This window comes from Talpa occidentalis, unplaced genomic scaffold, assembly GCF_014898055.3.
Source record: "Talpa occidentalis isolate TD23 unplaced genomic scaffold, MPIMG_talOcc4v2.1 talOcc4.5, whole genome shotgun sequence".
NCBI lineage: Eukaryota > Metazoa > Chordata > Mammalia > Eulipotyphla > Talpidae > Talpa > Talpa occidentalis.
Genome location: NW_023604861.1, coordinates 25,322,930 through 25,347,605, shown reverse-complemented (window position 1 = coordinate 25,347,605; position 24,676 = coordinate 25,322,930). Strand labels below are relative to the sequence as shown.

General features: G+C 37.3%; 1 protein-coding gene across 3 annotated transcripts; it reads left to right on the top strand.

Annotated features, from left to right (window-relative positions):
* Positions 1-309: 309 nt before the first annotated feature.
* BORA (BORA aurora kinase A activator) lies at positions 310-24,657 on the top strand. Of its 3 annotated transcripts, XM_037528948.2 has the most exons (13): positions 310-406; positions 1,173-1,339; positions 3,015-3,121; positions 6,774-6,819; positions 10,067-10,148; positions 11,223-11,288; positions 12,148-12,204; positions 12,694-12,920; positions 13,489-13,621; positions 16,502-17,103; positions 21,196-21,327; positions 22,186-22,280; positions 24,034-24,657. In XM_037528948.2, the coding sequence occupies exons 1-12, from the start codon at positions 394-396 to the stop codon at positions 22,234-22,236; spliced, it is 1,683 nt and encodes a 560-aa protein (XP_037384845.1). In that variant the 5' UTR covers positions 310-393; the 3' UTR covers positions 22,237-22,280; positions 24,034-24,657. The 3 variants fall into 3 exon arrangements, with proteins under 3 accessions (XP_037384845.1, XP_037384846.1, XP_037384844.1); XM_037528949.2 differs by lacking the exon at positions 24,034-24,657 and having other exon boundaries at positions 10,067-10,142; positions 22,186-22,494; XM_037528947.1 differs by lacking the exon at positions 24,034-24,657 and having other exon boundaries at positions 22,186-22,494.
* Positions 24,658-24,676: the final 19 nt, after the last annotated feature.

Below are 24,676 nucleotides of genomic sequence, written 5' to 3'. Positions count from 1 at the left end.
CTCGTCGCCGGCGTGAGGCTGCGTTGATTTGAATTTGGAGCCTCGTTCCTCTGCGCGGAATGTACAGCGAGGAGTTGCCATTCGAATTTGCTACGCGGCCTCGATGCGATTGGCTGGTTCGCGGACAGCGGTGCGACGCGATTGGCCAGTCAGCCTCAGGCCCCGTGCCCTGGTTGGCCCGAAGCAGCGCGGAAGCGGGGAGTTAAAGAGTCTATGCCTGTCGTGGGAGCTGGCCTGTCCTTGCGGGAGCACCCTGGAGTCACTGTCGGGGGCTTCCTTTTTATAGCCACCCCTCGGTACGTTCTTTGTACTTTCTGGCCTTCCCTCTTGTCCCGAATCGGAGAGCTCACTTTTCCCGGCTTTGGATCCCCCGGTTTGCTAGTCCCGGGATGAATGGGAGCAGCGAGTGAGTGGGTCCCCAAGTGTGGGGCACGAGACAGTCTGGTCTCGTAGGATTGGGGGGTGACACTGGTGTGGGTGTCCTTAACTACTCTCCAGCCAAGGAAGCCAGCTGCACTTCAACCTTCCAAGAAGTGGTTTCTTTTTCTCTAGTTATTACCCTCTTTGGCTGGAAGTAATGCAGGCCTTCTTCTATCTTGGGGGTCTTAGCGAAAGGTGGATATTTAAAGAGAGTCAACCAAAGGCGGTTGATTTCTTAGCCCCGATCAGTGGAACTTCTCACGCGGGGCTGATGTGCAGGAAAGGCACCCGTGCACAAGCTTCCTCGTCTTTTATTTGCTTGCTATAATTATGTTAACTGCTGTGCCGGAGGGAACTAGTGGGATATTCGAAGGATGTGCAAATGTTTATAGAGACTGAGATAATGAACACAGAACTATAGGTATATAAGTCCTTTAGTTAAAGGTGTTTTGTGGCTGTTCGAACATATAATTGCCTGTGGGGTCGACCAGAACTCTCTCATGTTTGATGTATTACTGTTTAGAAGCCATTTAACTTCTCGGTGCTTGTTAATTTTCGAGCAAAATGATCTCCAGCTTTCAACGTTATTTCAAGCATCGCTTGAGAAAATGTATGCGATACTTTTCTCGTAAATTAATATCGGGGGTGTTAGGTTTCTAGTTGTTTTGTGAAATATATGTTGAAAATATTTTAATTGTCATATGATGTATGGATCTTTGTAGAGTTGTTATACATATTTCTGATCTTTTTAGTTTTCTCACTGTGCTATGGAGATGTCAAGGAATCAAAAATGCAAATAACACCGGAAACTCCAGGAAGGATTCCCGTTTTAAATCCTTTTGAAAGTCCTGGTGATTATTGTAATCTCCATGAACAAACTCTCTCCAGTCCATCAGTTTTTAAATCAACGAAATTACCAGTAAGTACTGTTGACTAATGTTTACAAATTATTTTAAATGTAAAATATCTTCGTTTACAAGGTAAGGGGACAATTTATCATGGAGCATACATACGCAGAATGAAATGCCTTATAACTAATGGCAATAATGGTTATAGTGGTTGTGCTAAAAATAAGTTAGGCTTAGCCAGCATTTCTTTTTTTTTTTTTAATTTTTAATTCAGTAGATAATTTGTTCATTTTCTGCAACTTCCAGTGTAGCTAAATGCTATGGTTGGTGATGTATCTATGATGACCATATTTAGCAAATATTTGAATGTTGCTATATATCAGAAAAGTGCGGTAAATACAAAGAGGCATAATAAACGTGTTACACATGAACAAATCAGGGTCATTAGACATAGACTCTCAATTGATATTCCGTTGCAGGGATCAGCAAACTTTTTCTATCAAGGTCCAGATAGTAAATATTTTAGGCTTTGCAGTTCATCTGGCCCACAGGTCACTGTTACAACCAATCACCTCTTCCTTGCATCACAAAAGCAACTATAGGCAATACCTACACAAAGAAGTATGGCTGTGTCCTGTTAAAGCTTTATTTATGGACATTGAATTTTAAATTCCATGTAATTTGCACATTTCATGCAATACTGACATTCTTTGGGTTTTTGTCAAACATTCTTAGCTTACACATTGTATTTTTAAAAGTCCACTTCTATTCTTAAGGAATAAACACAACTAGCAGTTTCAAAAAATGTGATATGTGCAATGATTAGTGGTTAAGCACAAGTGCGATATGGAAGGGAAAGTGCCCTTAAGGTGCTAGGGAAGACCTGATCATTTGTAGATTATTTTTACTCTTCACTACATTAGAGAACAACTTTTGAAGTCTGAAATTTTAACCTCGTAAGTAATCTAGAAAAACTGCAAACTGAACGACCGTTTATACTCATTTTCATGTCAGCTTGAACAACAATAAACAGGTATGTGTTAGAGGAAAGTTTTGCAGTTAAAAAGTTTATATTGAATCACTACTCAGACCTCATGGTTTTTCATTGACTCGTTACGTTTAAGTTATGTTAGCATTCATAAAAATAAATAATGGGATGACTGGAGCTTAAACCTCAAGTCTAGAATGTATGACATCTTGGGTTTTTAAGTCCAAATTTGTGAAAACTAAATTCTGAATTACAGAGTTTAAACTTTTGGTTTTGTTAGATAGTTGAATACAGAAAGGCAATACTGGTTATCATTCATAATTATTTTAAGGAGCAACTTGTGAGTTTCTGCAGGCACTTTGTAGTTAGCACTGTTTACTTTTTTACTGAAAGTAATGACCTTTGATAACTCTTAAAAGATTTTGCTTTTACATGGGCATGTTGTGTAGCTTATGAGTGTGAATTGTGCAACATCTGTATCTTCATTAGTTTACTGTGACTTTTCTATTTTTATTTGATTTTTTAAAATCACCTGTATGGAAGATTTTAGTATTTTAAGAGATACAGTCAATTCAGTTGATATGGTACGATTTGGTTACCATTTCCCATTTAATTTAGTAGAAAATTAAAATGTTTAAATGAGCTTTAAATATTTTTGTTTGATAACTATTCTCATAATTTTTGAAGCTCACATTGGTTGTATTTTGATGAACTATTTTAGTTTACTTTTAATCATAAACTCCCTTTCTTTTGATAAGACTCCAGGGGAATTTAGATGGTCTATTGATCAACTAGCTGTAATAAATCCTGTAGAAATAGACCCCGAAGACATTCATCGTCAAGCTTTATACTTAAGTCGTTCTCGGTAAGTTTTCTTTTCTTGCACCTAAGTGTAAAAATATACTATCTAGTGAAGATGAATAGGAAATTCCAAAAATTGAATATTTTTATAAGTAAAGGTATCAGGGGAGAAAATTTTTGATGCAGATTTGTTTTATAGAAGTGCAGAGTGAGTTCGAGGAAGTACAAGCAGAAAGATTCCCTTGCTAACAGTTCTGAATCTGCACAGGAGTCCTTTTCTTTTAGAGATAATCTGCTGCTACTTATAGGACCACTCTGCCTCCTCAAAATTTGGTAGAGAGAAAGATATTTTGAAATTTGTATCTGACTTACATGATTGTGGCTTTGTTATAGAGCAACCCCGATATTAAACGGGTTCCTGGCTGTGGGTCCTCACCCGCGCGCTTAAAAGGGACTTATGAATACTCTACTACAGACACACGCAAAAGGGTTAATAAAAGGTTTATTTACAAGAGAAAAAGAAATAAGGAAAATATACAACTCAGGGAGAAAATAGGGAAATAAAGTCTTTAATGCGTCCTACCCGATCCGATGACCTGGAAACCCAAAGTCACTCTCTGGGCTGGCCGGATGCTGCGAGCTGGCGGAGAGCCAAAATGGAGAGCCCCCAAAGCCCACGTGTCTGCCTTTTGTATCCACCTGGCTGCTTAACCCCACCCTCAGGTCCCAGCCACCTTCCCTTTGGTGGTGATGGGATTTGGAGTTCCCAGTGTCTTTGGCTTTGACCTGGGGTGGGGGTGGAGTCCACAAAGCCTATATGGAATTTGCTTTGGGACATCCTTTTCCCCCTAACAGCTTCTGCTACTGAATTTTTTTTTTTAAAGATTTATTTTTTATTCATGCATACAAGAACCAGGGTACAGGCCAGATGTGCAGGAGGGTGAGAGGATTCACGAGAGACAAAGCTGAGAACAGGCAGATTGACTGAAATACACTGCTGAGGGGAGCAGCAGGCGAGACAGGAGAGGTCTGCCACGCCATGTGGTAATCTCACCAGCCGGCCAGGATCAAACTTGTGCTGCAGAGGCTGCGGATATCTTCACAGCGCTGTGCTCAACTGCCTGCGCCACTGAATTTTCATTTTGAATTTTTTTGTTTGTTTTGGGGGGTTTTGGTGATATGGGGTAAAGCAAATTCTGCTTCATTGCCATTTACATCCTCTTACCAGGTTAAGGCACAGTCAACAAAAAGGTATGCATTAGCAACAGAGAGCTTTTCTAGATATCATACTCTGACAAGGACCATTTGGGGATCTAAATTGCATTGTCTTGAATTCAGCCTAGTTGAGAACAGTCTTATTTGTTGATGTCCCCAGTGGGTTTCCAAGCCCTAGAGTGTTTCAGACTTAAATTACTTAACGGTGCCTAATAGTGAGAATTTGCACTTCTGAGGCAGAATAAATCTAGTTTTTGATTGCAAATTGCAGGTAGTAGTATCTGTTACTAGTTTGAGGGACTATTGTTTATGTCAGTTTTAGTCTGATATCTTTTATATTTAAAAAACAGTCATACTATTATGAGTAGCTTTTAAGTTTTGGTCCTGAGGTAAATGTGTTGTTAGTTCAAAATAAAGGGAAAGCAACTTTTTCCTTTAACTTTCAAATCCAGTCACACAAAGTTACACATGTTGAGACACTCTTGCAAATATGTCTGACTTTACCTCTTTCTCTTTTGGCTACATAAATTGATGTTTGGTTACTCACTCATTATTAACTCATGTCCATTCAAATTGTTATAGAAATAGAGTATAATGGAGATAGAGTGGATAAGGATCTTAACTGAAATCTAAAAAATACCTTGAAAAGAGAAAGTAGAAAATAATATCTAAAAACAGATGAGTCACACATGGTACTAATTTTTTGTTTCTCAATAAACAGTGTGTGTTATTTTGCCTCATCTTTTCAATATCCAACCATGGATACTACTATCAATCAAGAGATAATGTTAAGTATTAGGAACACTGAAAAAGTACAGAATATTATTCCTGTCCTCTAGAATCAACAATACCTAGTTCTGGTATAGAATCAACAATACCAACAATACTAAGTTAACCAAGTTGTGACATAACATATGTAGTTATTAATAAATTGTGTATTGTCTAGATAAATTTATGAAAAGAATATTGGCATATTTCAGTGCATAAATTTGTTGTGTAGAGTTAGGGAAAGAATTGTAAAAGTCCCTCATTTTAATTTAATTTACTAATGCAACTCAGAGAATGGGTATGATTTCTAGCAAGAGTAGTGAGTACATTCATAACAAAACATGTTGATTCATCTTATAAACAAGCAGTGCTTTTCTATGTCTCCATCTAATCCAAGTTTCCTATCTCAGTGCTTCCCACCCTTTTCATGCCCTGCTACCTATCAAAAAAGATAATCATACCTGTATAAATAAATGAATCTGCCCATACAGAAGCTGAATTATCCTGCAGCACCCTCTCACCCCAAAGATCCATTGCAGGACACGCTGGTAACCTTTATGCATCATGCCAGTATTCTGTGAGTTATATAAGTACCTGCCCTACTTATGACTTGGCTCTGCAATCTTTGCTGAACTGATGGTCATTGTTTCTAGCAATCACCTGAATATTCAAGTTCTTAAAGTCCCTCTGATGAAGCAGCAGTTTCTGAATGGCATAATGCTAGTTCAGCATTTAGTCATATTATGTGCTGCCATTTTTATTATGCACTGTCATTTTGACCTGGTGTGATAATGATAAGATGAAGAGAACTAATTTATTTTCCTTAAAATGACTGTTAACACTGAGATATGTGGATTATCATTTTCTGTGGAGACTGTTTTCTCATACTTTCCATACTAAAAAAAAAAATTCACGATTTTAATTTCTGAAACAAGTACGTACTTATGATAAAATTTGTTGAGCCACAAAAAATATGTATATATACATGGAGAAATTTGAGAGAAATTGTTTTACACTATTGTTTTTAAAATAAATTATCTTAACAGTTTATCAGTGGAAAGCAAATATTCTTTGCTGAAACAAAAAAGTGGTCCTAACAAAGCTAACTACTCAGTCTTTAGCAAGTGTAAGTCTTATGCTGGGACCTGACACTTTATATTAAATCTTACCACTGATGAACTTGGGTAGCTGCAATTGCATATTATGTGAAAGTGGGGGGAAAAAATAAAAGGAATTCATTTGGTCAAAATTTTATGCTGTTTACATTTTATTTCATAACAATTTTGTCTATTCAGAATTGTAAGGATGATAGTTTTCTTCTATTACAGAATAAGAGTTGATTCTGAAATTATACTTATGTTAAATTTGCTATCATTGAAGAGAAAGATATAAACAATTTTTTGATTTCTGTGGAATGAAACACTCCTTATTTGGTGTGATTAAATGACAAAGTTGATTTAAATCACTTAATTGTAATATAATAATGTCAGTCTTTTAAAGGAAAATATTATTTCATTCAAACTGAAGAGGGAGGTAAGCCTAACAGCATTACTATGGAACATCTAAATAGTATCCTTTACTAAATGTGGTAAGATACCAATTTTTCTTTTAAAAAGAGCGTAACATTTGCCAGTTTGAACAAAAGGAAATTATTTGTTCTAAAGGTTATTATTTTAAATGTTCAGTCATCTGAAGTAATGGCATGGTAATTTTTCTTCTTTATCTCTGTATAGAATAGATAAAGATGTGGAAGACAAAAGACAAAAAGCCATTGAAGAGGTAACTTAAAATTGTTAAGCCAATTAAGTGTCAATTCTGCATGCATGTCACCTCTTTTAGAAAGACTTCCCAAAAATTCTTTGCTCTCTCCACTGCCCACCGACTTGCCGCCTCCCTTTGTTAAGATCTCTCTGGGAGCCTCCCTGGTGGCACAGTGGTTGAGCGCTGGGCTGTGAGGCTGCCTGCAGCCTTTGCAGGGCTGGTTTGATCCCCAGCCGCCCGCTAGGGTCCCACATGGCGCACAGACCTCTCCTGCTCCACCTGCTGCTCCCCTCAGCAGTGTACTTTGTCACTCTGCCTGTTCTGCTCCCTGCTCTGGCTCTGGTGAATTCTCTCACCCTCCCGCGCTTCTGATTGTACCCAGTGCTTGTATAAATAAATAAAAATAAATCTTAAAAAAAAAAAAAGATCTCTCTGGGTCCCCCTAGGACTAATGTTTTTAGCTATTCAGAGCTTTACTTACTATACAGTAATCTACAGGTTAATGCTTTTTCCCCTAGTTTGAATTCTTCTTTAGTAAAGATTGTGCTTTTTTCATCTGTTCATTCTCAGGGTGCAGTGTGTCTTCATTGTGCCTTGAGAGGATGGGTCAGCACAAATCTCTTTTTCACCTTAAGTTTATGTAGAGGAAAGTGGAACATTTTCAGACCATAAATTGGCATTGACAGTGATTTTATCTTTCGTGGTGGTTAATTCTTTGGATTATTAAGGCGTAAACTGTTTGATGACAGAAAATATCTTAACACTAAATAGAAAAAGTATATCACATTGGTAGGCTGTTTTTTTAAAAGTAAAAATTAGAACTAAGTTTTTCACTTTTAGTTTATTTGCTCAATTCCTCTAAGAATGTAAAGTTTATCTATCTATTTTCTCAGGTGTTCATGTCATGGTAGTGTTTCTTAATTTTGCTTTACCCTCTCAAACCCCCTTCCACCCACCTCTATTCCTTACCTCTCCTGTACCCGATAGGACTTCAGCTTTATTGTGTTCAGAGATCAGGAGATAAGCTGGCCCCTTCATACTTATTTTTCTAGTGTAAGTGTTGCCTTTTTGTATATCCAATCAAACCTTTGTGTTTGAAAACAGTTTCATGTGCTTTATCCCTGCCAATTACTATCTGCTTTTTAATCTATCTGGTAACTTCAAAATTCGTTTTTTTTTTTTTTTTTAGGATTTATTTATACAAGAACTGGGGTACAGGCCAGAGGCACGGGAGGGTGAGAGGATTCACCAGACAGAGTGGGGAATAGAACAGGAAGACTGACAAAATACACTGCTGAGGGGAGCAGCGGGCGTGACTGGAGAGGTCTGCTGCGCCATGTGGGTAGCTCCCTGACTGGGGATCGAACCGGCACTTCAGAGGCTGCGGAGCTCAATCCACTGCGCACCGGGGAGGCCCCACCTCAAAATTCTTGTTCTGATATAGTCACTTGATTCCTCCTGGGGTGAATATACTTAGGTTCTTTCCCATTTTTGCAGAGTTTGGAAAATTTGCATTCTCTTCAGAATTGTCCATTTTAAAAGGAAATTCAGCAGGAAAACCTAAATAAAATGATGTCAGAGTGAAGACTGGGATTAGTGTGTCAGAAGCAAATTCCATTTTTTTATATGTGCATTATATACTTAAAAATAGAATAAATGCATGTACAGTATAAAAAAACCAAAAAGCTTCAAATTATAAAAATCATATAAAATGAAAAAATGGCCTCATCACCCACCCCATTCCTTCAGAGTACATGCTGTAACATCTTGTGTGTATACTTTTAGATTCATTGTATGTATTTAATAGCATATAGTTTTTAAATATCTTAGACACATAGGACTATCATTCTCATTCTGTTTTGTATCTTGCAATTTTCCTTGTTAATTTTTCTTAGCTATTTTTTCATAATTAGCACACACAGATTTTTATGTTCTTTAGTAATAACATAGTGTTCCATTGTATGAATGAGCCATAACCTTAACCGCCTCCTATAGATAGATGTTTAGGTTGTTTTGATGTTTTTCTATCACAAATAATGTTGCAGTGGACAACACACTTGTAATATAGCTTTGTGTACTTGGGCTCAACTTGCTAAGTCAGAAACTGAATTTTCAGCTTTGATTTTGCCATATTGACCTTCCAAAAGGTAGTATCCATATTTACTCCTGGCTACATTAAAATATTGTCTTTCTCATATGTACAATACTTCTTAATTTGTTCTACTCTTATAATTTTAAAATGTTTACATTTTATTTGGATTTGCATTTTTCTCAGTGAATTTATATATTGCTTCAGAAATCAGTGGGATCTTTATATTTCTTTTATTATAGCAATTCTCTATGTCACAACCTGTGCCTCTCCCAGGCACCCCCTTTTTTCATATCTCTTCTCATTCTTAGGTTTTGCTCCCCAAAACATAGGAAAGGGAAAAATACTTTATTAGCCTTAATTTTATATGCGGAATGACAGAAGAAAGACATATATTCATATGCTCTCTGATTAGTAGACTGGCTCTGGCCAGCTGGTAAAGGTTTAACCACTGGCCCTCTGGCTGTGGGGAGAGCACTGATTTCTTCAATGCCTAGTGTAACTACTCCAACTGTGACATCGTCAGGTCACTCATGTGATGTAACTGAATAAGGAAAGTATACCATTATACGCAGGAGTTCCTCCACACAGGTAGAAAACAGTTAGCTAACCTCAAGAGCATATAGAAAAAGAATTAGCAAGTGAGGGTTTTGAGTATATTTTACTTTTATTTTTAATATAATTTATTTTACTCTAGGTTTATATACTTTCATCTTTAATATTGGCTGTTTAATAGCCGACACACAAAATTCCTGAAACTAATAATTCAATCTTGAGTGCAAGCCAGTTCCAGCATATCATTCATGTTGACTTAACCTGTATATGCCTAGCTCCACTTCTTTTTCCTCTTCATCCTCCTTTTTATCAGTTTTCCCTCAACCACCAGAAAAATAGTGGGGTGGAGGATAAATTAAAAATGTTTATAAATTAATGCCCTTAGCGTAATTTGCAAGATTCAAATTTAAGCACTTGACTCGAAGTACTAAGGTATCTCTACACTTATGCTTTAAATTTCTTCCATTTCACAACCTTTAGCCATTTGTGCTTTTAAGTATTAAAATTTTAAATATAACTGTGCAATGAGTGTATATTGAATGGTTATTTGAAAATAGCACTGGTACCTTTTCATGTTTTGGGGACAATTTATGCCTAACTGTACGATTTTAATGTTCCTAGTTTTTCACTAAGGATGTCATTGTACCCTCTCCTTGGACTGATCATGATGGGAAACAGATTCCAGAGTATCATTCCGGTAAATGTGAGTGTACTAAAAATCATATGAATCAAAATCGTAAAAATCTGATTTGTTTAACCTGATTTGACTATATGGTGCCAGACTGGTTTCCAGGTGACCACACAGTCTCCACGGCCACCAGCAGCACTTAGGGTCTTTCTGTCCCCATATCCTACCAAGACCTGGCATCACCCAGTTTTTACATTATTGCCTTTCTCATGCATTGTTTGACATTTTAAATGTTCTAATTTTTATTTCTTTGTATACCAATGATATCTTTTATTTCCTCTCTTATAATATACTTACTTATAATTCATGATTCACGTTCCTATCGAAGCTGCTATATTTTTTTCCTTTTACTTTTCTAAGATAGCTGTATAATGTAGTTATATTCCAGACATTTCAATATATCCTCTCCCATTCTGTCTTAATAGGTTATGTTATGTTATTGATCTTTTTGGCTGGATAGGAAATTCTTATTTTGTTGAATCAAATAAAAACTTTTACTCTAAAGCATTAAAAAAAATTATGCCTGCATATAAGCGTGTGTGTGTGTGTGTGTAATCTATATATATAAATTTGGCATGCTTCTTGTAAATTAACTTTTTAAAAAAAAAAGATTTATTTATTTATACAAGAACTGGGGTACAGGGCAGATATGTGGGAGTGTGAGAGAATTCACCAGAGACAGAGCCGGGAACAGAACAGGCAGACTGACTGAAATACACTGCTGAGGGGAGCAGTGGGAGAGACAGGAGAGGTCTGTTTCGCCATGTGGGTTGCTCCACGGCTGGCAGGGATGGAACCAGCACTGCAGAGGCTGCGGACAGCTTCACAGCACTGCGCTCAACTGCCTGTGCCACCAGGGAGGCCTAATTAACTTATTTTTTTAACTTCAAAGGAGCACTAGGATAAAACTTGAAAGATTACTACTATAGCACAGAAGGAGGCAAAAGGTGATGTTTAAGAAAAGCATGGTTGCTCTCCATGATGTCAGCCTTAAAAGATTGAAGGTGAATGTTAGCCATCCTTGTCTCTTTCACTTGGTTTATTTTTTACTCTGGATATATAAGATATTTCATTTAAAATGTTTTATAGGTATTAACATAAATAATGAATCTCCAGTTGGAAGAAAGCTTACTATTAATTCTGAGAAAAGTAATGGTAAGTATGAATATAATCTAAAAAGAAGTATGTTCCATATTAAGCTACATTTGCCTTTAAATTCAAATCATGTGCTAGGACTTTTCTCTGGATTTGAAATTGTTTACTTTTTATGAGTGAGCTATATGAGAGTTGTCTTTTATTTATTTTTTTAAATTTTTTTAAAATTTTATTTAATTAATTAATTTATTTATACAAGCACTGGGTATAGTCAGAAGCGCGGGAGGGTGAGAGAATTCACCAGAGCCAGAGCGGGGAGCAGAGCAGGCAGAAGGACCGAAGTACACTGCTGAGGGGAGCAGCGGGCGGCAGGAGAGGTCTGCGCGCCATGTGGGACCCTCCTCTGGTGGCCAGGGAGCAGCCGGGGATCGAACCGGCGCTGCAGAGGCTACAGGCAGCTTCACAGCCCAGCGCTCAACCGCTGTGCCACCAGGGGAGGCCCGAGAGTTGTCTTTTAAATAGAGTAGAAACATCTAGATGTGTTTTAGAAGTAGCAAGTTTGTTATTTTCTTATTCAAAGCTTTTGTGAATGAATTTCTGGTTTTGGAAAGGATTCATTTGAAATATTGTTAATATTGGAAAATTTGTCCTCAAATATAGGCTGCCTTCTTTTTTATTCAAGTCTCAGTAGCACAACTAGGAGTTAAGTTTTACCATTAACAGGTTTACATCAGTAGTGGAAGGTGTGGGGAACCACTTATAGAAGGTATCATGTTATGTAGAAAGATGAATAAATGAATTAACTCAGTTTGGCTGGAGCATCATGGGGAGATGGTTGATTGGGAAGCATGCTAAATTGCATGTAATGTGCTTGTATTGATTTATCCATGTTTGTATTTATTTATCTGCTCACTTCCAGCTGCTTGTCAGACGTTATTGTCTCTTCCTGTGGATTTTAATTTAGAAAATATACTTGGTAAGTATTGTATTTGTGTAAGCCTTTACTAACTGTAAGTTAGTAAGGTTTGTTCTGATGGCTTTTTGTAAAAGGTGAAAGATTTATGCTACCTGAAGGGAAATCAGAGTATTGATGATGGCTTTTTGTAAATGGGACTATGTGGCAGTGCCTCTCTCTAAGGAAGTCAGGAAACCATCCTGAAATTTCTCCCTTTTCTTTAACATGGCCTGAATTAATCTTTTTATCATAATTAGCTTTACTGTAGACTTAAGCTGTTCATAGACACATCTTCTTGGAATTACCTAAGCTAGTAACGAAGCACTCGAAACAGAAGGAATAGTTTCAGATTTAAAACATCACATATACAATTAAATTTTGCCTTCCTTTTTGGGGAAAAAAAAAGTTAAACATTTAGTATATGCTCATTTTAAAATCTCATATAACTGAAATGTAGTTTGCTCTTCAAAATAATTAACTTTGCCTTTTGTTCTCTTGCCTTTAAATAAGGTGACTATTTTAGAGCGGATGAATTCACAGATCAATCTCCTGGAAACCTCAGTTCTTCGTCCCTCAGGAGAAAGCTATTTCTAGATGGCAATGGAAGTATTTCAGACTCTTTACCTCCTGCATCTCCCACAAGTCCTCATGCTGGTGCTCAAACATCACTTGAAGTTTTTTATTCAATAGATTTATCTCCTGTACAGTGCAAGAGCCCTGTGCAGACACCAAGTTCGGTAAGAAGTATACTACAGTGGCTAATTAGTTTGCTATATAGCTGTGCTTTGGCCTGGATGATATAGCACCAAAAGAAATAGTTGTCTTTTGGGTTTTGTTTTTGATGAGGTTTAAACTAGTTCACGTTTTATCACTAGTCACAGGAATGTTTTTGGTTGGAGTCTTCAATTTTGTATTTAGATGTATATGGAATGGTCAAATTTGCCATCAGTCTCAAGGAATTACAGTGTAAGTTATTTACTTAATTATTTTAGTAAGATTTTCAGTGTAAGACATCTGATTTGGCATTAATGGAGTAACTATAAAATTTTTCGTAGACAGTTGCTCATTATGACATATAATTGTTGTTTAAACACTGTGCATTTGTACTTTATTTTGAATAGCACATTTCAAAGTTTTTGTAACAAGTATCCTTGTTACAAGGTGCCATGCCTTTTGGCATCTTGACTTTTGGTGAATGACTAAAGTTGACATGGCCTAGTTTATAAATGAAGATATAGATAAATAACATCCAGTAAGAGCTGAGGAGAAGAACGGTATCATTTGACCTGTTTATTTTGCTCACAGGGGCAGTTTTCTTCTAGCCCTATTCATGGTAGTGCGAAAAAGTACAGTTTGGGAAGTATTACCAATCCTTCACCTATTCCATCACCCACTTTCTCACCAGTCACATTTAAAATAGGAATGACACCACTCTCAGGTAGGTCTTGTAATAAAAATACCTAATTAAAAATTTTATATTGTCAATATTTGTTATTAAGGAGGCTCTTTTTACCTTTTTCTAATTGTAGAGCTCTACATATTTAGAAAATTTTTTTTTAACAAAAGAAATATTTACCTTCAAAGATAGGGATTCTCAGCAAAGTAGCAGTCTTTATCTTAAAAATTCTTATGAAGGAAGTTACAGAAAGATGTGAAAATTAGAGATACGTTGATTTTTATATGCCTTGTGACATGTAGGTTTAGACTTTGGTAATTGGCTATTTGTAAAGATATATTTATTTGAGTAAGGTTTTTGTGGTAAATATACTATATGGAATTTACATATTTCTCTTTGCAATATGTCAGTTTTTCTTTGAAAAAAATTAAAGCACATTTTGAAAAATATTCACAATAACAAATCTATAGTAAATAAGATGCAAACTTGCAAATTGCATTTTTGTTATTATTATCTTTATATATGTATATGTGTATCTCATTCTCCACACAGACGTGCACATACATATGTATTTACATCTACACACTTCTATATTCTGCTTTTTTTACAAAACATTTTCTTATGAGTATGTTCATAGGTCAGATTATTTACTGTCTGAAACCATAATTTTCAATCCCTATATAATACGTATCATTATACATATTATATACCATATATATGAATGTAACATTTATATTTGTTTTCAACTATTGATGGACATTTAAGCTGATACTAATTTTTTATCCCTCAAATAATGATTATCTTTGTATATACACTGTTCTTGTAAATATTTATGTCCTTAGGTTAAATTCTCAGAAGTAGAATTACTTGGTGAAAGCTTTTAAGACTTTTAATGAACTTTGTTAGATTTTCTTCATAAAAAGTTACACTGATTGAAATTTTCACAGGTTGTATATGAGAATATCAGTTTCTCCCCATCCAGAAACACTGGTATTACCATTCGTTTTGGTGCTTGTTAGGTTTTGTTACAAGTTCTCGTACTGCTTTAGTTTTTGTATCTCTCATTATTATAATGATGAGCTCTTTCCAAATGTTTGTTGGTTATCTGTTTCTCAGGAGAAGGGGAGATCTCTAGTTTTAATATCCTTATTTTTTGTTACTTCTGTGACATGAACACTTTTTATTTACCATTGGGAGGATTGTTTCTGTGCTTTTGCCTATTTTTTAAAACTTTGTTTTCATTAAACTAATGAAGTTATAAAATCTATTAAGTTTTAAAGTATTTTTATCTTTTTGAATGCCATTCTTAAGCTCTTTATTATTGTAAACATTATTTTGCAGTTTTTTGTTTGCCTTATAGTATTTTGTATAAACACAGATTTTTACAGATTTTATTTATTTTTTATTTACAGATACAGCTGTTAAATTGTTACTGTCAGTATCTTTTTTGCATATAAACAGTATCATTACAGTAGTGATATACTTATGAGGAAATAATTTGCAATGAGTAAAAGGCTTTGTTGAATTTTATTATTTATGCATGCAAGAAGTGGGGTACAGGCCAGAGGTGTAGGGGGGTGAAAGGATTCACCAAGACAGAGTGGGGAACAGAACAGGTGGATTGACTGAAATACACTGCTGTGGGGAACAGCAGATGAGTCAGGAGAGGTCTGCCACGCCATGTGTGTAGCTCCCTGGCCGGGGATCAGACTCGTGCCGCAGTGGCTGTGGACAGCTTCATAGTGCTGCATCTTAACCCTTGTGCCAGCAGGGAGGCCCCATTTTGTTGAATTTTATTTTCTTTATTTATTTATTTTTAAAGATTTATTTATTCGGGGCCTCCCCTGTGGCGCAGCGGTTGAGCGCTGGGTTGTGAAGCTGCCCGTAGCCTCTGCAGCGCCAGTTCGATCCCAGGCCACCAGGCGAGGGTCCCACATGGCATGCAGACCTCTCTTGCCACCCGCTGCTTCCCTCAGCAGTGTACCTGGTCAGTCTGCCTGTTCTGCTCTCCGCTCTGGCTCTGGTGAATTCTCTTACCCTCCTGCGCTTCTGACTGTACCCAGTGCTTGCATAAATAAATAAATAAATAAATAAATAAATAAATAAATAAATAAATAAATAAATCGTTAGGGGAAAAAAGATTTATTTATTCATTTATACAAGAACCAGGGTATAGGCCAGATGCGCAGGAGGGTGAGAGGATTCACCAGATACACAGCGGGGAACAGAACAAGCAGACTGATGAAATACACTGCTGAGGGGAGCAGTGGGCAAAACAGGTGAGGTCCGCCACGCCATGTGGGACCCTCGCCGGCCGGCCAGTATCAAACAGGTGCTGCAGAGACTGCGGACAGCTCCACAGTGCAGCGCTTAACCGCCTGCACCACCAGGGGAAGCCCCCGTTTTGTTGAATTTTATTTAAAGATTTATTTATTTATGCATACAAGAGCTGGGGTACAGACCAGAGACACAGGGGGGTGAGAGGATTCTCCAGAGACAGAATGGGGAGCAGAACAGGCAGACTGACTGAAACACACTGCTGAGGGGAGCAGCGGGCAAGACAGGAGAGGTCTGCCTCACCATGTGGATTGCTCCCTAGCCGGCCGGGTATCGAACTCGTGCTGCAGAGGCTGCAATTTGCCTCATAGTGCTGTGCTTAACACCTTGCGCCACCAGGGAGGCCCCCATTTTGTTGAATTTTAAAAAGCAAGTGCTAGAGGAATTATTTCGGGAGCGCCTCATCCTACTTATGGAGGCACATTCATCTGTGCTGTTTTTCACACTAAAATGTTACTCCAGTAAAAAATATAGCTGTTACAGAAATCTAGTTTTTCTGGCATGAAGCATGATTACCATTTATATAGTAATAGCTTTTCCATTTTAATGTTTTTGTGATGTAATTTTTCCCTGCCAACCTTTTAGAACAAAGGAAGTTTACTCTGCACTCTCCTGATGGAACCCATTCTAATGGAATTACTAATCCATGTATCAGAAGTCCTTACATAGATGGCTGCTCGCCAATTAAAAATTGGTCTCCAATGAGACTTGAGATGTGTCGAGGTGGTGCTCAGTATAGGACCTCACTGATTCGAATACCTTTTACTCTCGAGACTCATAGTGAAGATGAAGAAGATAAAGCAACCATTCATTCCACCGATGCCTCATCACCAGCCCTGGGCCCTGCTGGGGTACACCTGCATCAGCTGCATGGTGACGCTTCTCCGCACAATGCACATTTGGTGGTGACTGCCATGTCTATTACAGAGAATCAATCCAGTGCTTCCGAGAAAGAATTTATACTGCTCCCAGATGTTGAAAGTGAGAAGGAGAATAATACTGTGGATATGGGTGACCTGATAGAGACAGCTGATGAAAACACTTGGATTAAGGAGCCAGTTGACAATGGTAGTTTACCTCTGACTGATTCCGTGAGTGGGATTGCCTTCAGTATTGAAAATTCTCATATGTGCATGTCACCTCTTGCAGAAAGCAGTGTCATTCCTTGTGAAAATAGCAACATCCAGGTAATTTATTTTTTACTTTATTTTTTTTTTTTTTAAGATTTATTTATTTATGCTCACAAGAGCTGGGGCACAGGCCAGAGATGCGGGAGGTGAGAGGATTCACCAGAGACAGAGTGGGGAACAGAACAGGCAGACTGACTGAAATACACTGCTGAGGGGAGCAGCAGGCAAGACAGGAGAGGTCTGCTGCGCCATGTGGGCAGCCCCCTAGCCAGCCGGGGATCTAAATGGTGCTGCAGAGGCTATGGATTGCCTCACAGTGAGGTGCCTAACCCCTTGCCACCAGGGAGGCCCCGGTAAGTTATTTTAATATTCTGTAGTTCTCTACTTGCTTCTTGGTGTTCTTTAATCTTTTTCCAAGATTATAGTAAAAGAGAAAATGAGGACTTCCCCTGGTAGCGCAGCGGTTGAGCGCTGGGTTGCGAGGCTGCCCGCAGCCTCTGAAGCGCCAGTTAGATCCCTGGCCACCGGCGAGGGTCCCACCAAAAAAAAAAAAAAAAAAGAGAGAAAACGAGTTAAATGTGAGGACTACAGCATTATGTAATTTCCTAAAAAATATCAATGTTAGGTGATCCCAAGAGAGTTATTTTCTTTTAATTTCAACTGTTGATGCATATTTAATATTCACAACAATATTTATTTGGAGGAGAAAAAGATAAGAGTGGGAAAAAAATCAAGCTGTTCTGTTTTTAGAACCTGCTAGCATCAGATTGCTTCTCAGGAATTCAATTTCTGGTATAGTATTTGTTTTCCAAATACAATAGTTTTTATTTTTCCTTGATACCATTTCAGAAGAAAAAACAGAATTTAGAGCACTTTTGTGTGTGTTACTTTTCTCCTTAAAAATGTGTTTAATCAACATTTTTCATGTAATTGTACAGTTCCAATTTTGCAGTATCACTGGAGCTGATAATTTTTTAAAAACTTAAACATAGACCTTCCCTGCCATTTCTGTGTGCCAGAAATTGTTCTGAATATTTTCCATATGTTTTCTCATTTAGTCTTCACAAAAATACTTTGAAATTTGTGTATTGTTACCCAATTTTAGATATGAGAAGATGAAGGTCAGAGGTTAAGTAAATTACCTAAAACTGACATAATCAGTAAGTAGTAGAGCTAAGATTTGAATCCTCGCAGTCTAACTTTAGAGTCTGTATTCTTTAATTTTAGTTAATGCTGACTTAGTAATAGCTAATACAGTGTTTCAGTGTGCCAGAAACTCTTCTAACGTATATACTACACATATATATTTAAATATATATAGTATATACGTTCATTTAATTCTCACAACCCTCCTTTAATGCTTTCGTGCTATCAGCTTTGGCATCCTGAAGTTTAAAATTCATGGAAGGATTCTAAATGACCCAAATTTAATCTTTTGCTCATGGTTTTATGACTTTGAGGTTAGTTGCTTAGAAAAGAAAAAAAAAAAACTACTAGAATCATTTACATATCCCAGCTTCTAAATGTGGTTCAAAGAAAAAGCACAGTTAATCTTAAAGGTGTTATCTTATTTCTTTCATTTTTTTCAAAGCATATATAAAACTATAGTCATGTGGGCCTCCCGTGGTGGCGCAGTGGTTGAGCGCTGGGCTGTGATGCTGCCCGCAGCCTCTGCAGCGCCGGTTCGATCCCTGGCCACCGGCGAGGGTCCCACAAGGCGCGCAGACCTCTCCTGCTGTGTCCGCTGCTCCCCTCAGCAGTGTATTTCGTAAGTCTACCTGTTCTGTTCCCTGCTCTGGCTCTGGTGAATTCTCTCACCCTCCCACGCTCCTGACTGTACCCAGTGCCCGCATAAATAAATAAATCTTAAAACAAACAAAAAAAAAACTATAGTCATCTAACGCAGTCAACTACTGTAAGCCTCTATCACTACTAAATTGTCATCCACTATATGCTTCAGTATCTTCAAGGGATTCCAATTCACTGTAACATTACAAGCCTCTCCCTTATATAGAGCTGAAGTAGAATTCTACCTGCGATATCTACCAGTTTCAATTTTACCTGTTGGGTCATATCAATAATGTCTGCCTTTTGCACAACATTTTGTAGTTAAAGATGTTTACATACATTCTTTTCTGCCTCTGAGGTAGCATCAAACACGTGAAGACAGTCGTATTTTCCCAGAGCCTTTTGACTTCCTTCGTTGTAGCCTGGGCTCCGTGTATGGTACACAATCGTCATCCTGGTTAGATTGATGCCTTTATCATCAATCTGGGGATCCCTTTCTCCTCTCCTGTGTTCCAGATTTTGTTTGATTTCTCCTTCCTGGTTTACTTCTCACTCTTTTGGAACACGTTTTCTGGTAACTTTGTGAGGAAGAGCGCACTTTCAAGATATTGTATATATCGGATCATATGCTCATTCTGCTCTCACATTTGACTTTGGAAATAATTGTCCTCCAGGCAAGATCCATATGATAGAAAATGAAACATGATTTTGTCATCTTTTTTAGCACATCATCCTTCTCAGCCATAAAATGTTGCTGATCCTATGGAGATGATCTGTATTGTCTGGCTGGTACCTGGAAGCACTGTGTTGGCCTCAGTGAGAGCACTGGGTCAGCCACTATCTTTTGGGAGTCTCATTGATGCTTCTCTGTGTTACAGAGTGGAACAAAGTGCTGGATGCCTTATTACCCCCCTGTTGATATATTCAGTTATGTACTGAGTTATATAAATCCATTATTTGGTACTGGTGAATAATAAGAGTAATCATCATATTTTCTGGGAACAACCTGATAATTTTGGTTTTGATCAAGTAGCTGTTGAATGAAAGCAAAACGTTTCCCCCTGAGATTATGTTGTTTTACACAAGTGATTTATACGAAAAAATATCCATGTTACTGAGAAACAGAAATATTCCAAATAAGTAATGCACTTTCTAGGTACTCTCTTCATGATGGGCATAAAAGTACAGCCTTTTCCTTCCCTTTGATCCTAATATGAAGAAAATGCCTTGAGTATATCCCGGTGGCTTGTCGTGTTCAGTGCTCTGCCCTTAAGGCAGGGAAAGGCAATGTAAGTGAACAGGGACTTTGAAGTCTCAGTTCATCACCTCATTCTTTGTGGCACTGTGAACACTACCCTTTCCAAGCTTTGGCTTTGTCTGTGAATAGGGTTGTAAGGAGCAACTAAGAACGATATATATTTACCAGTATGTACCAAAATTGAAGTGTGCTAGAATTTCATCTTTCTCTTTTGCTCCTTGGAGCTGGATCAGTGTGTCCTATACTGCTAAAATTTTAATTAAAGTGAAAAATTAACATCTAGAGCTATTATGTATGTGGTAGCAAAGATTTTTATTTTAACAATTGGGTGTATAACACCTTTTAAAAATGTATATTTTGAATACTCATGCATGCCATTTAGGTAAAATTTAATTAGATATGGGCCTCTCTGGTGGTGCAAGGGGTTAAGGCGCAACTTATGAAGCTATTCGCAGCCACTGCAGCACAAGTTCAATCCCCGGCCAGGAAGCTACCCACATGGCGCAGCAGACCTCTCCTGTCTTGCCCGCTGCTCCCTTAGCAGTGTATTTCAATCTGCCTGTTCTGTTCCCCACTCTGTCTCTGGTGAATCCTCTCACCCCCCATACCTCTGGCCCGTACCCCAATTCTTGTATGCATAAATAAATGAATCTTTAAAAAATTTTTTAAAATTACATATGCAAACCAGTCTTTCAGAGAGACAAGTTTGGTTAATGTAATAGGGAGGTAAAGTTTTTTGTAATCCTTTTACCAGCTGAGTGTGATCAGCAACAGGACAGCACGTTTTCAGTGCCTTCTAAAGGAATTGGCTGATTCTAAAGGAATTAGAAAGTGAATATTTTGCAGAACAACCAGTTCTATGAAGAACTACCTTTTATCGTCATATATCTTAAGTTACATTCACTATAACCCATATTGAAGTTGCACTGTAGTGATTTAAATTTAAAAATTTTATACTTCATTTTATATACAAACATTACATAAATCATGTCTATATAAGCGTATTTTCTATAAATATTTTCAAGTAAATCTGGTCAAAAAGTGAATTATAGTTGATGGTATTATCCTGAGTATGTTTTTTTTTTTTTTTTCATCCCTGTCAGATGGATAGTGGCTATAATACACAGAATTGTGGGAGTAACGTTATGGATATGGTTGGAGCAGAAAGTTACTGTAAGGAAAATGATGTACAAGCCTTGGAAGTCGAGAATAAATCTCAAGTTTTTAATACAAAGGTATGGAATCATAAGAGACTCTGATGTAGTTATAGGTTGTATTACTAATTGTAATTACTCTAGACTAGTTTTTTTTTTTCCAGTTTTCTTAAAATTTGGTTATGCCTCATTCTTTCTTCAGGATACTATTTAACAGCAGAAGCTGGTTTTTAAATCAAAGCACTTCATTTCCTAACTCTTTTGCTATGAGAGCTTAAGAGATTAGAGAGGTGCTTGAAAACATTTCCTTAAAGGGGAGTAAGTAGGAGGGTGAGATGTTTTTGTCTCTAATATTTTCTCGGAGCTAAAAAGAGGGGAAATGGTACAGTTGAGACTACTTATCAAATTAAGAATATAAAAGGCTGCTTTCTTAAAAAATAGCTTTTATAGCATTTTAATGTTCCCAATCAGCACATATGTTTACATAGTACTTCTACGTGGTATACTGCTGAGTAGGACATCTGCCACACCTTGTAGACAGGATGGTTGTAACTACATATTCATAATTGAAGAAATGCATTATAATTTTAGACACTGATCAGGAGGGTCCTTATTTGAATATGCAAATTTATTAATCAATACTGTACCAGCAAGTATGCAACTAAACCCTGCAGATACATGTGCCGCCATCTTGTTTTCCCTTTCCTCCATTTCGTCATGAGATGAGATTATAGTCAGCCACTTAAAAGTAAGCAGTTAACACACAGGAAGTATTCTTTTTGATATAAGTTATTGATTTGTAAATATATTTTTACTTTCCTTCTAGGGGAATGTTTAAGGCAATCTTTAGGTTTTTTAAAAAGTTTACTTCCTTGAAAACTTGTATCACTGAATGGTCCTATTTAAACTGAAAAGTATTTTCTTCTTTTTCTTTCATAGCAAGATCACACAACACAAAGGTTTTGGATGAAAACAGCAAATCTTCCTTAGCACAGCAGTCCATAGAATACCTCTTTCAGAACCAAAGACTATTGGTCAGTAGCTCCTCGCATATTTTTCAAGCACAGGATTGGTAATGTGATTGTGATTGGGGAAAAATGGCTTCAACTAACATGCTTAGCATTTCTTCCCTCCTTAATGTGAAAAATCAAGGGCTAATCTCGTGACATAGGAATAACAGAAAAGCTCCTGGAACTTTCAACAAGTTGCTCAAGTTTATTTTTTAATCAATAAATATTTTTGTACTTACCTTGAGTGATGTGTTTAAGAAACGGTGAGCAAAGTAGCTTCTATAAGGTCAACAACCTGCTTATTAGTAAGCCCTACTGCCAGCACCGAATTTAACAATATTTTTGAGAAAGTTTTATTTTACATAAAAATTTATGACTATGAAATGAATTTAAATTATAACTTATGTGTAAGAAATGTGATTTGTGATTTAGATGTAAAATTTAATTGAAGGGGTGATTCTTATTAGTACATATGATAATTAGCATTTTCAAAAACTCGTTCTTGAATATGTCTTCATTTCTCTGCAGAAGTTCTTAGTTACAGTGATAACTGCTCTAGTTACTGCTTTGAAAACTATAAATACTAGGAAGGCAGTACTAACAACATTGTATCACATATTGTCACTCTAGTATCACATGTTGTTATTATGAGGCAAAAGTGGGATGCCCAGAATATAGCTGAATCACATTGTTTCCAGCTCCGATTTTGCTTGGGAAGAGACCAGAGAAGGAACCAGGATAAATAGTGAGGACTAAATGACAGAGGAGTTTTTAGAGGGCTCTGGACTTAGAAGTAAGGGTTGGGCATACTGTAATTTTTTAAGTTTATAATCATGTTGGGATTAGAATGGGTCTATTATCTTTGGAATATGTATATTCTTATTTATAAATTGCCTTTTGAAAACTGTCTTACGCAAAAGAGCAGTAATTCAATATATCCCAGGAAATAAAGACATTATCATGGTGTCATTTTCTTCCTTACTTTTTTGCACCCTATACTTTTTTGCACTGCTAACTGGCAAGGCATGTTTCTTCCTGTGCACCTGACTAATTATTTCTCCCAACACACTAACCTTTAAAGCCAGTAGCCACTAGGTCCACTGCTATAGACAATACATTAGCAGTTGAGTTCCTACTCACATGTTTTGTACTCAATAAAGATAATAGCCATGCATTAAGAGTTCTAGATCCCAAGGGCAGGAAGCTTCCTGACTATATTTGTATTAGTGCAGGTCAAGAAACAAAGTAGTGATTATAAGTCAGATTCCTCCTATCACCTACTGGCCCATAAGCCTGTCGATCTTCTCTTGTTAATATGGTGATACTAGTTCTACCAAACAGAAGCTTTTTAAGTGAAATATTCCATGTAAGCTGCTTAGCATTAAGAACTGGCTCTCAGAAACATTTTAGATTACCAAGGCCTTAGTGTGAAATTAACAATGCTTTTGGTCATTTGAAGTACTCAATAGTGCCTATTAATACTTAATAGTGCCTATTAAGTTTACTCATAAATGAGGCACAAAAAAAAACACCTTGGATAGACTTACACAGTCAATCATAGCGTGTGTTACTAAGAGGCCTTTTCTTTTTCCTCTACCACAGATAAACTAGAATTTTTAGGCTGGGGGGTGGGCGGCAGGTCATGGAAATCACATATGTAATATTTTATGACATATGAAAATAAGAAATTTAAATTCCCATGTTCATCAGTAAGGTTTCTTTCAAACACAGCAGTGTTTGCTTATACATTCAGTCTATTGCCGCTTTTACACCTTAGGAGTCGTCTAGTACTACAGTTTTGCAACAAAGACTGTAAGGCACATAGAGCCTAAAATGTTTGGCCCTTTATCGAAAGTCTTGCTGACTTCTGAGGTGCATTACGCCATGACCTGGACCCAAGATGACTCAAGCTTAGTTTCCTTCAACTGACAGTTTTGCCTCAGTATATGGATGTTTCATACAGGTAAAGTAAACATTCAACAACAAAGTGTCTAAATGGTTGCATACATTGTAATTATCCCCACCTGGTATACCTGTTCATGTATTTGCCAGTCTTGTTTCACACTGTGCCTCAAGCTACTTTGAAGGAAGAGGTCATTTACTTGACTGGTGATGTGCATGGTATAATGTGGATACTTTAGAAATAAAAGTAAAGGGGCCTCCCCTGGTGGCGCAGTGGTTGAGCGCTGGGCAGCGAAGCTCCCGCATTCTCTGCAGCGCCGGTATGATCCCCGGCCGCTGGCGAGGGTCCCACATGGTACTACAGACCTCTCCTGCTGCCTGCTGCTCCCCTCAGCAGTGTATTTCGTCAGTCTGCCTGTTCTGTTCCTCGCTCTGGCTCTGGTGAATTCTCTCACCCTCCCGCGTTTCTGACTGTACCCAGTGCTTGTATAAATAAATAAATAAATCTTTAAAAAAAA

Coding starts and splice junctions, on each gene's coding strand:
- BORA (XM_037528948.2), top strand. Junction 11,289..12,147: donor TAATTCTGAGAAAAGTAATG/GTAAGTATGAAT, acceptor GCTCACTTCCAG/CTGCTTGTCAGACGTTATTG. Junction 12,921..13,488: donor CTGTGCAGACACCAAGTTCG/GTAAGAAGTATA, acceptor TTTTGCTCACAG/GGGCAGTTTTCTTCTAGCCC.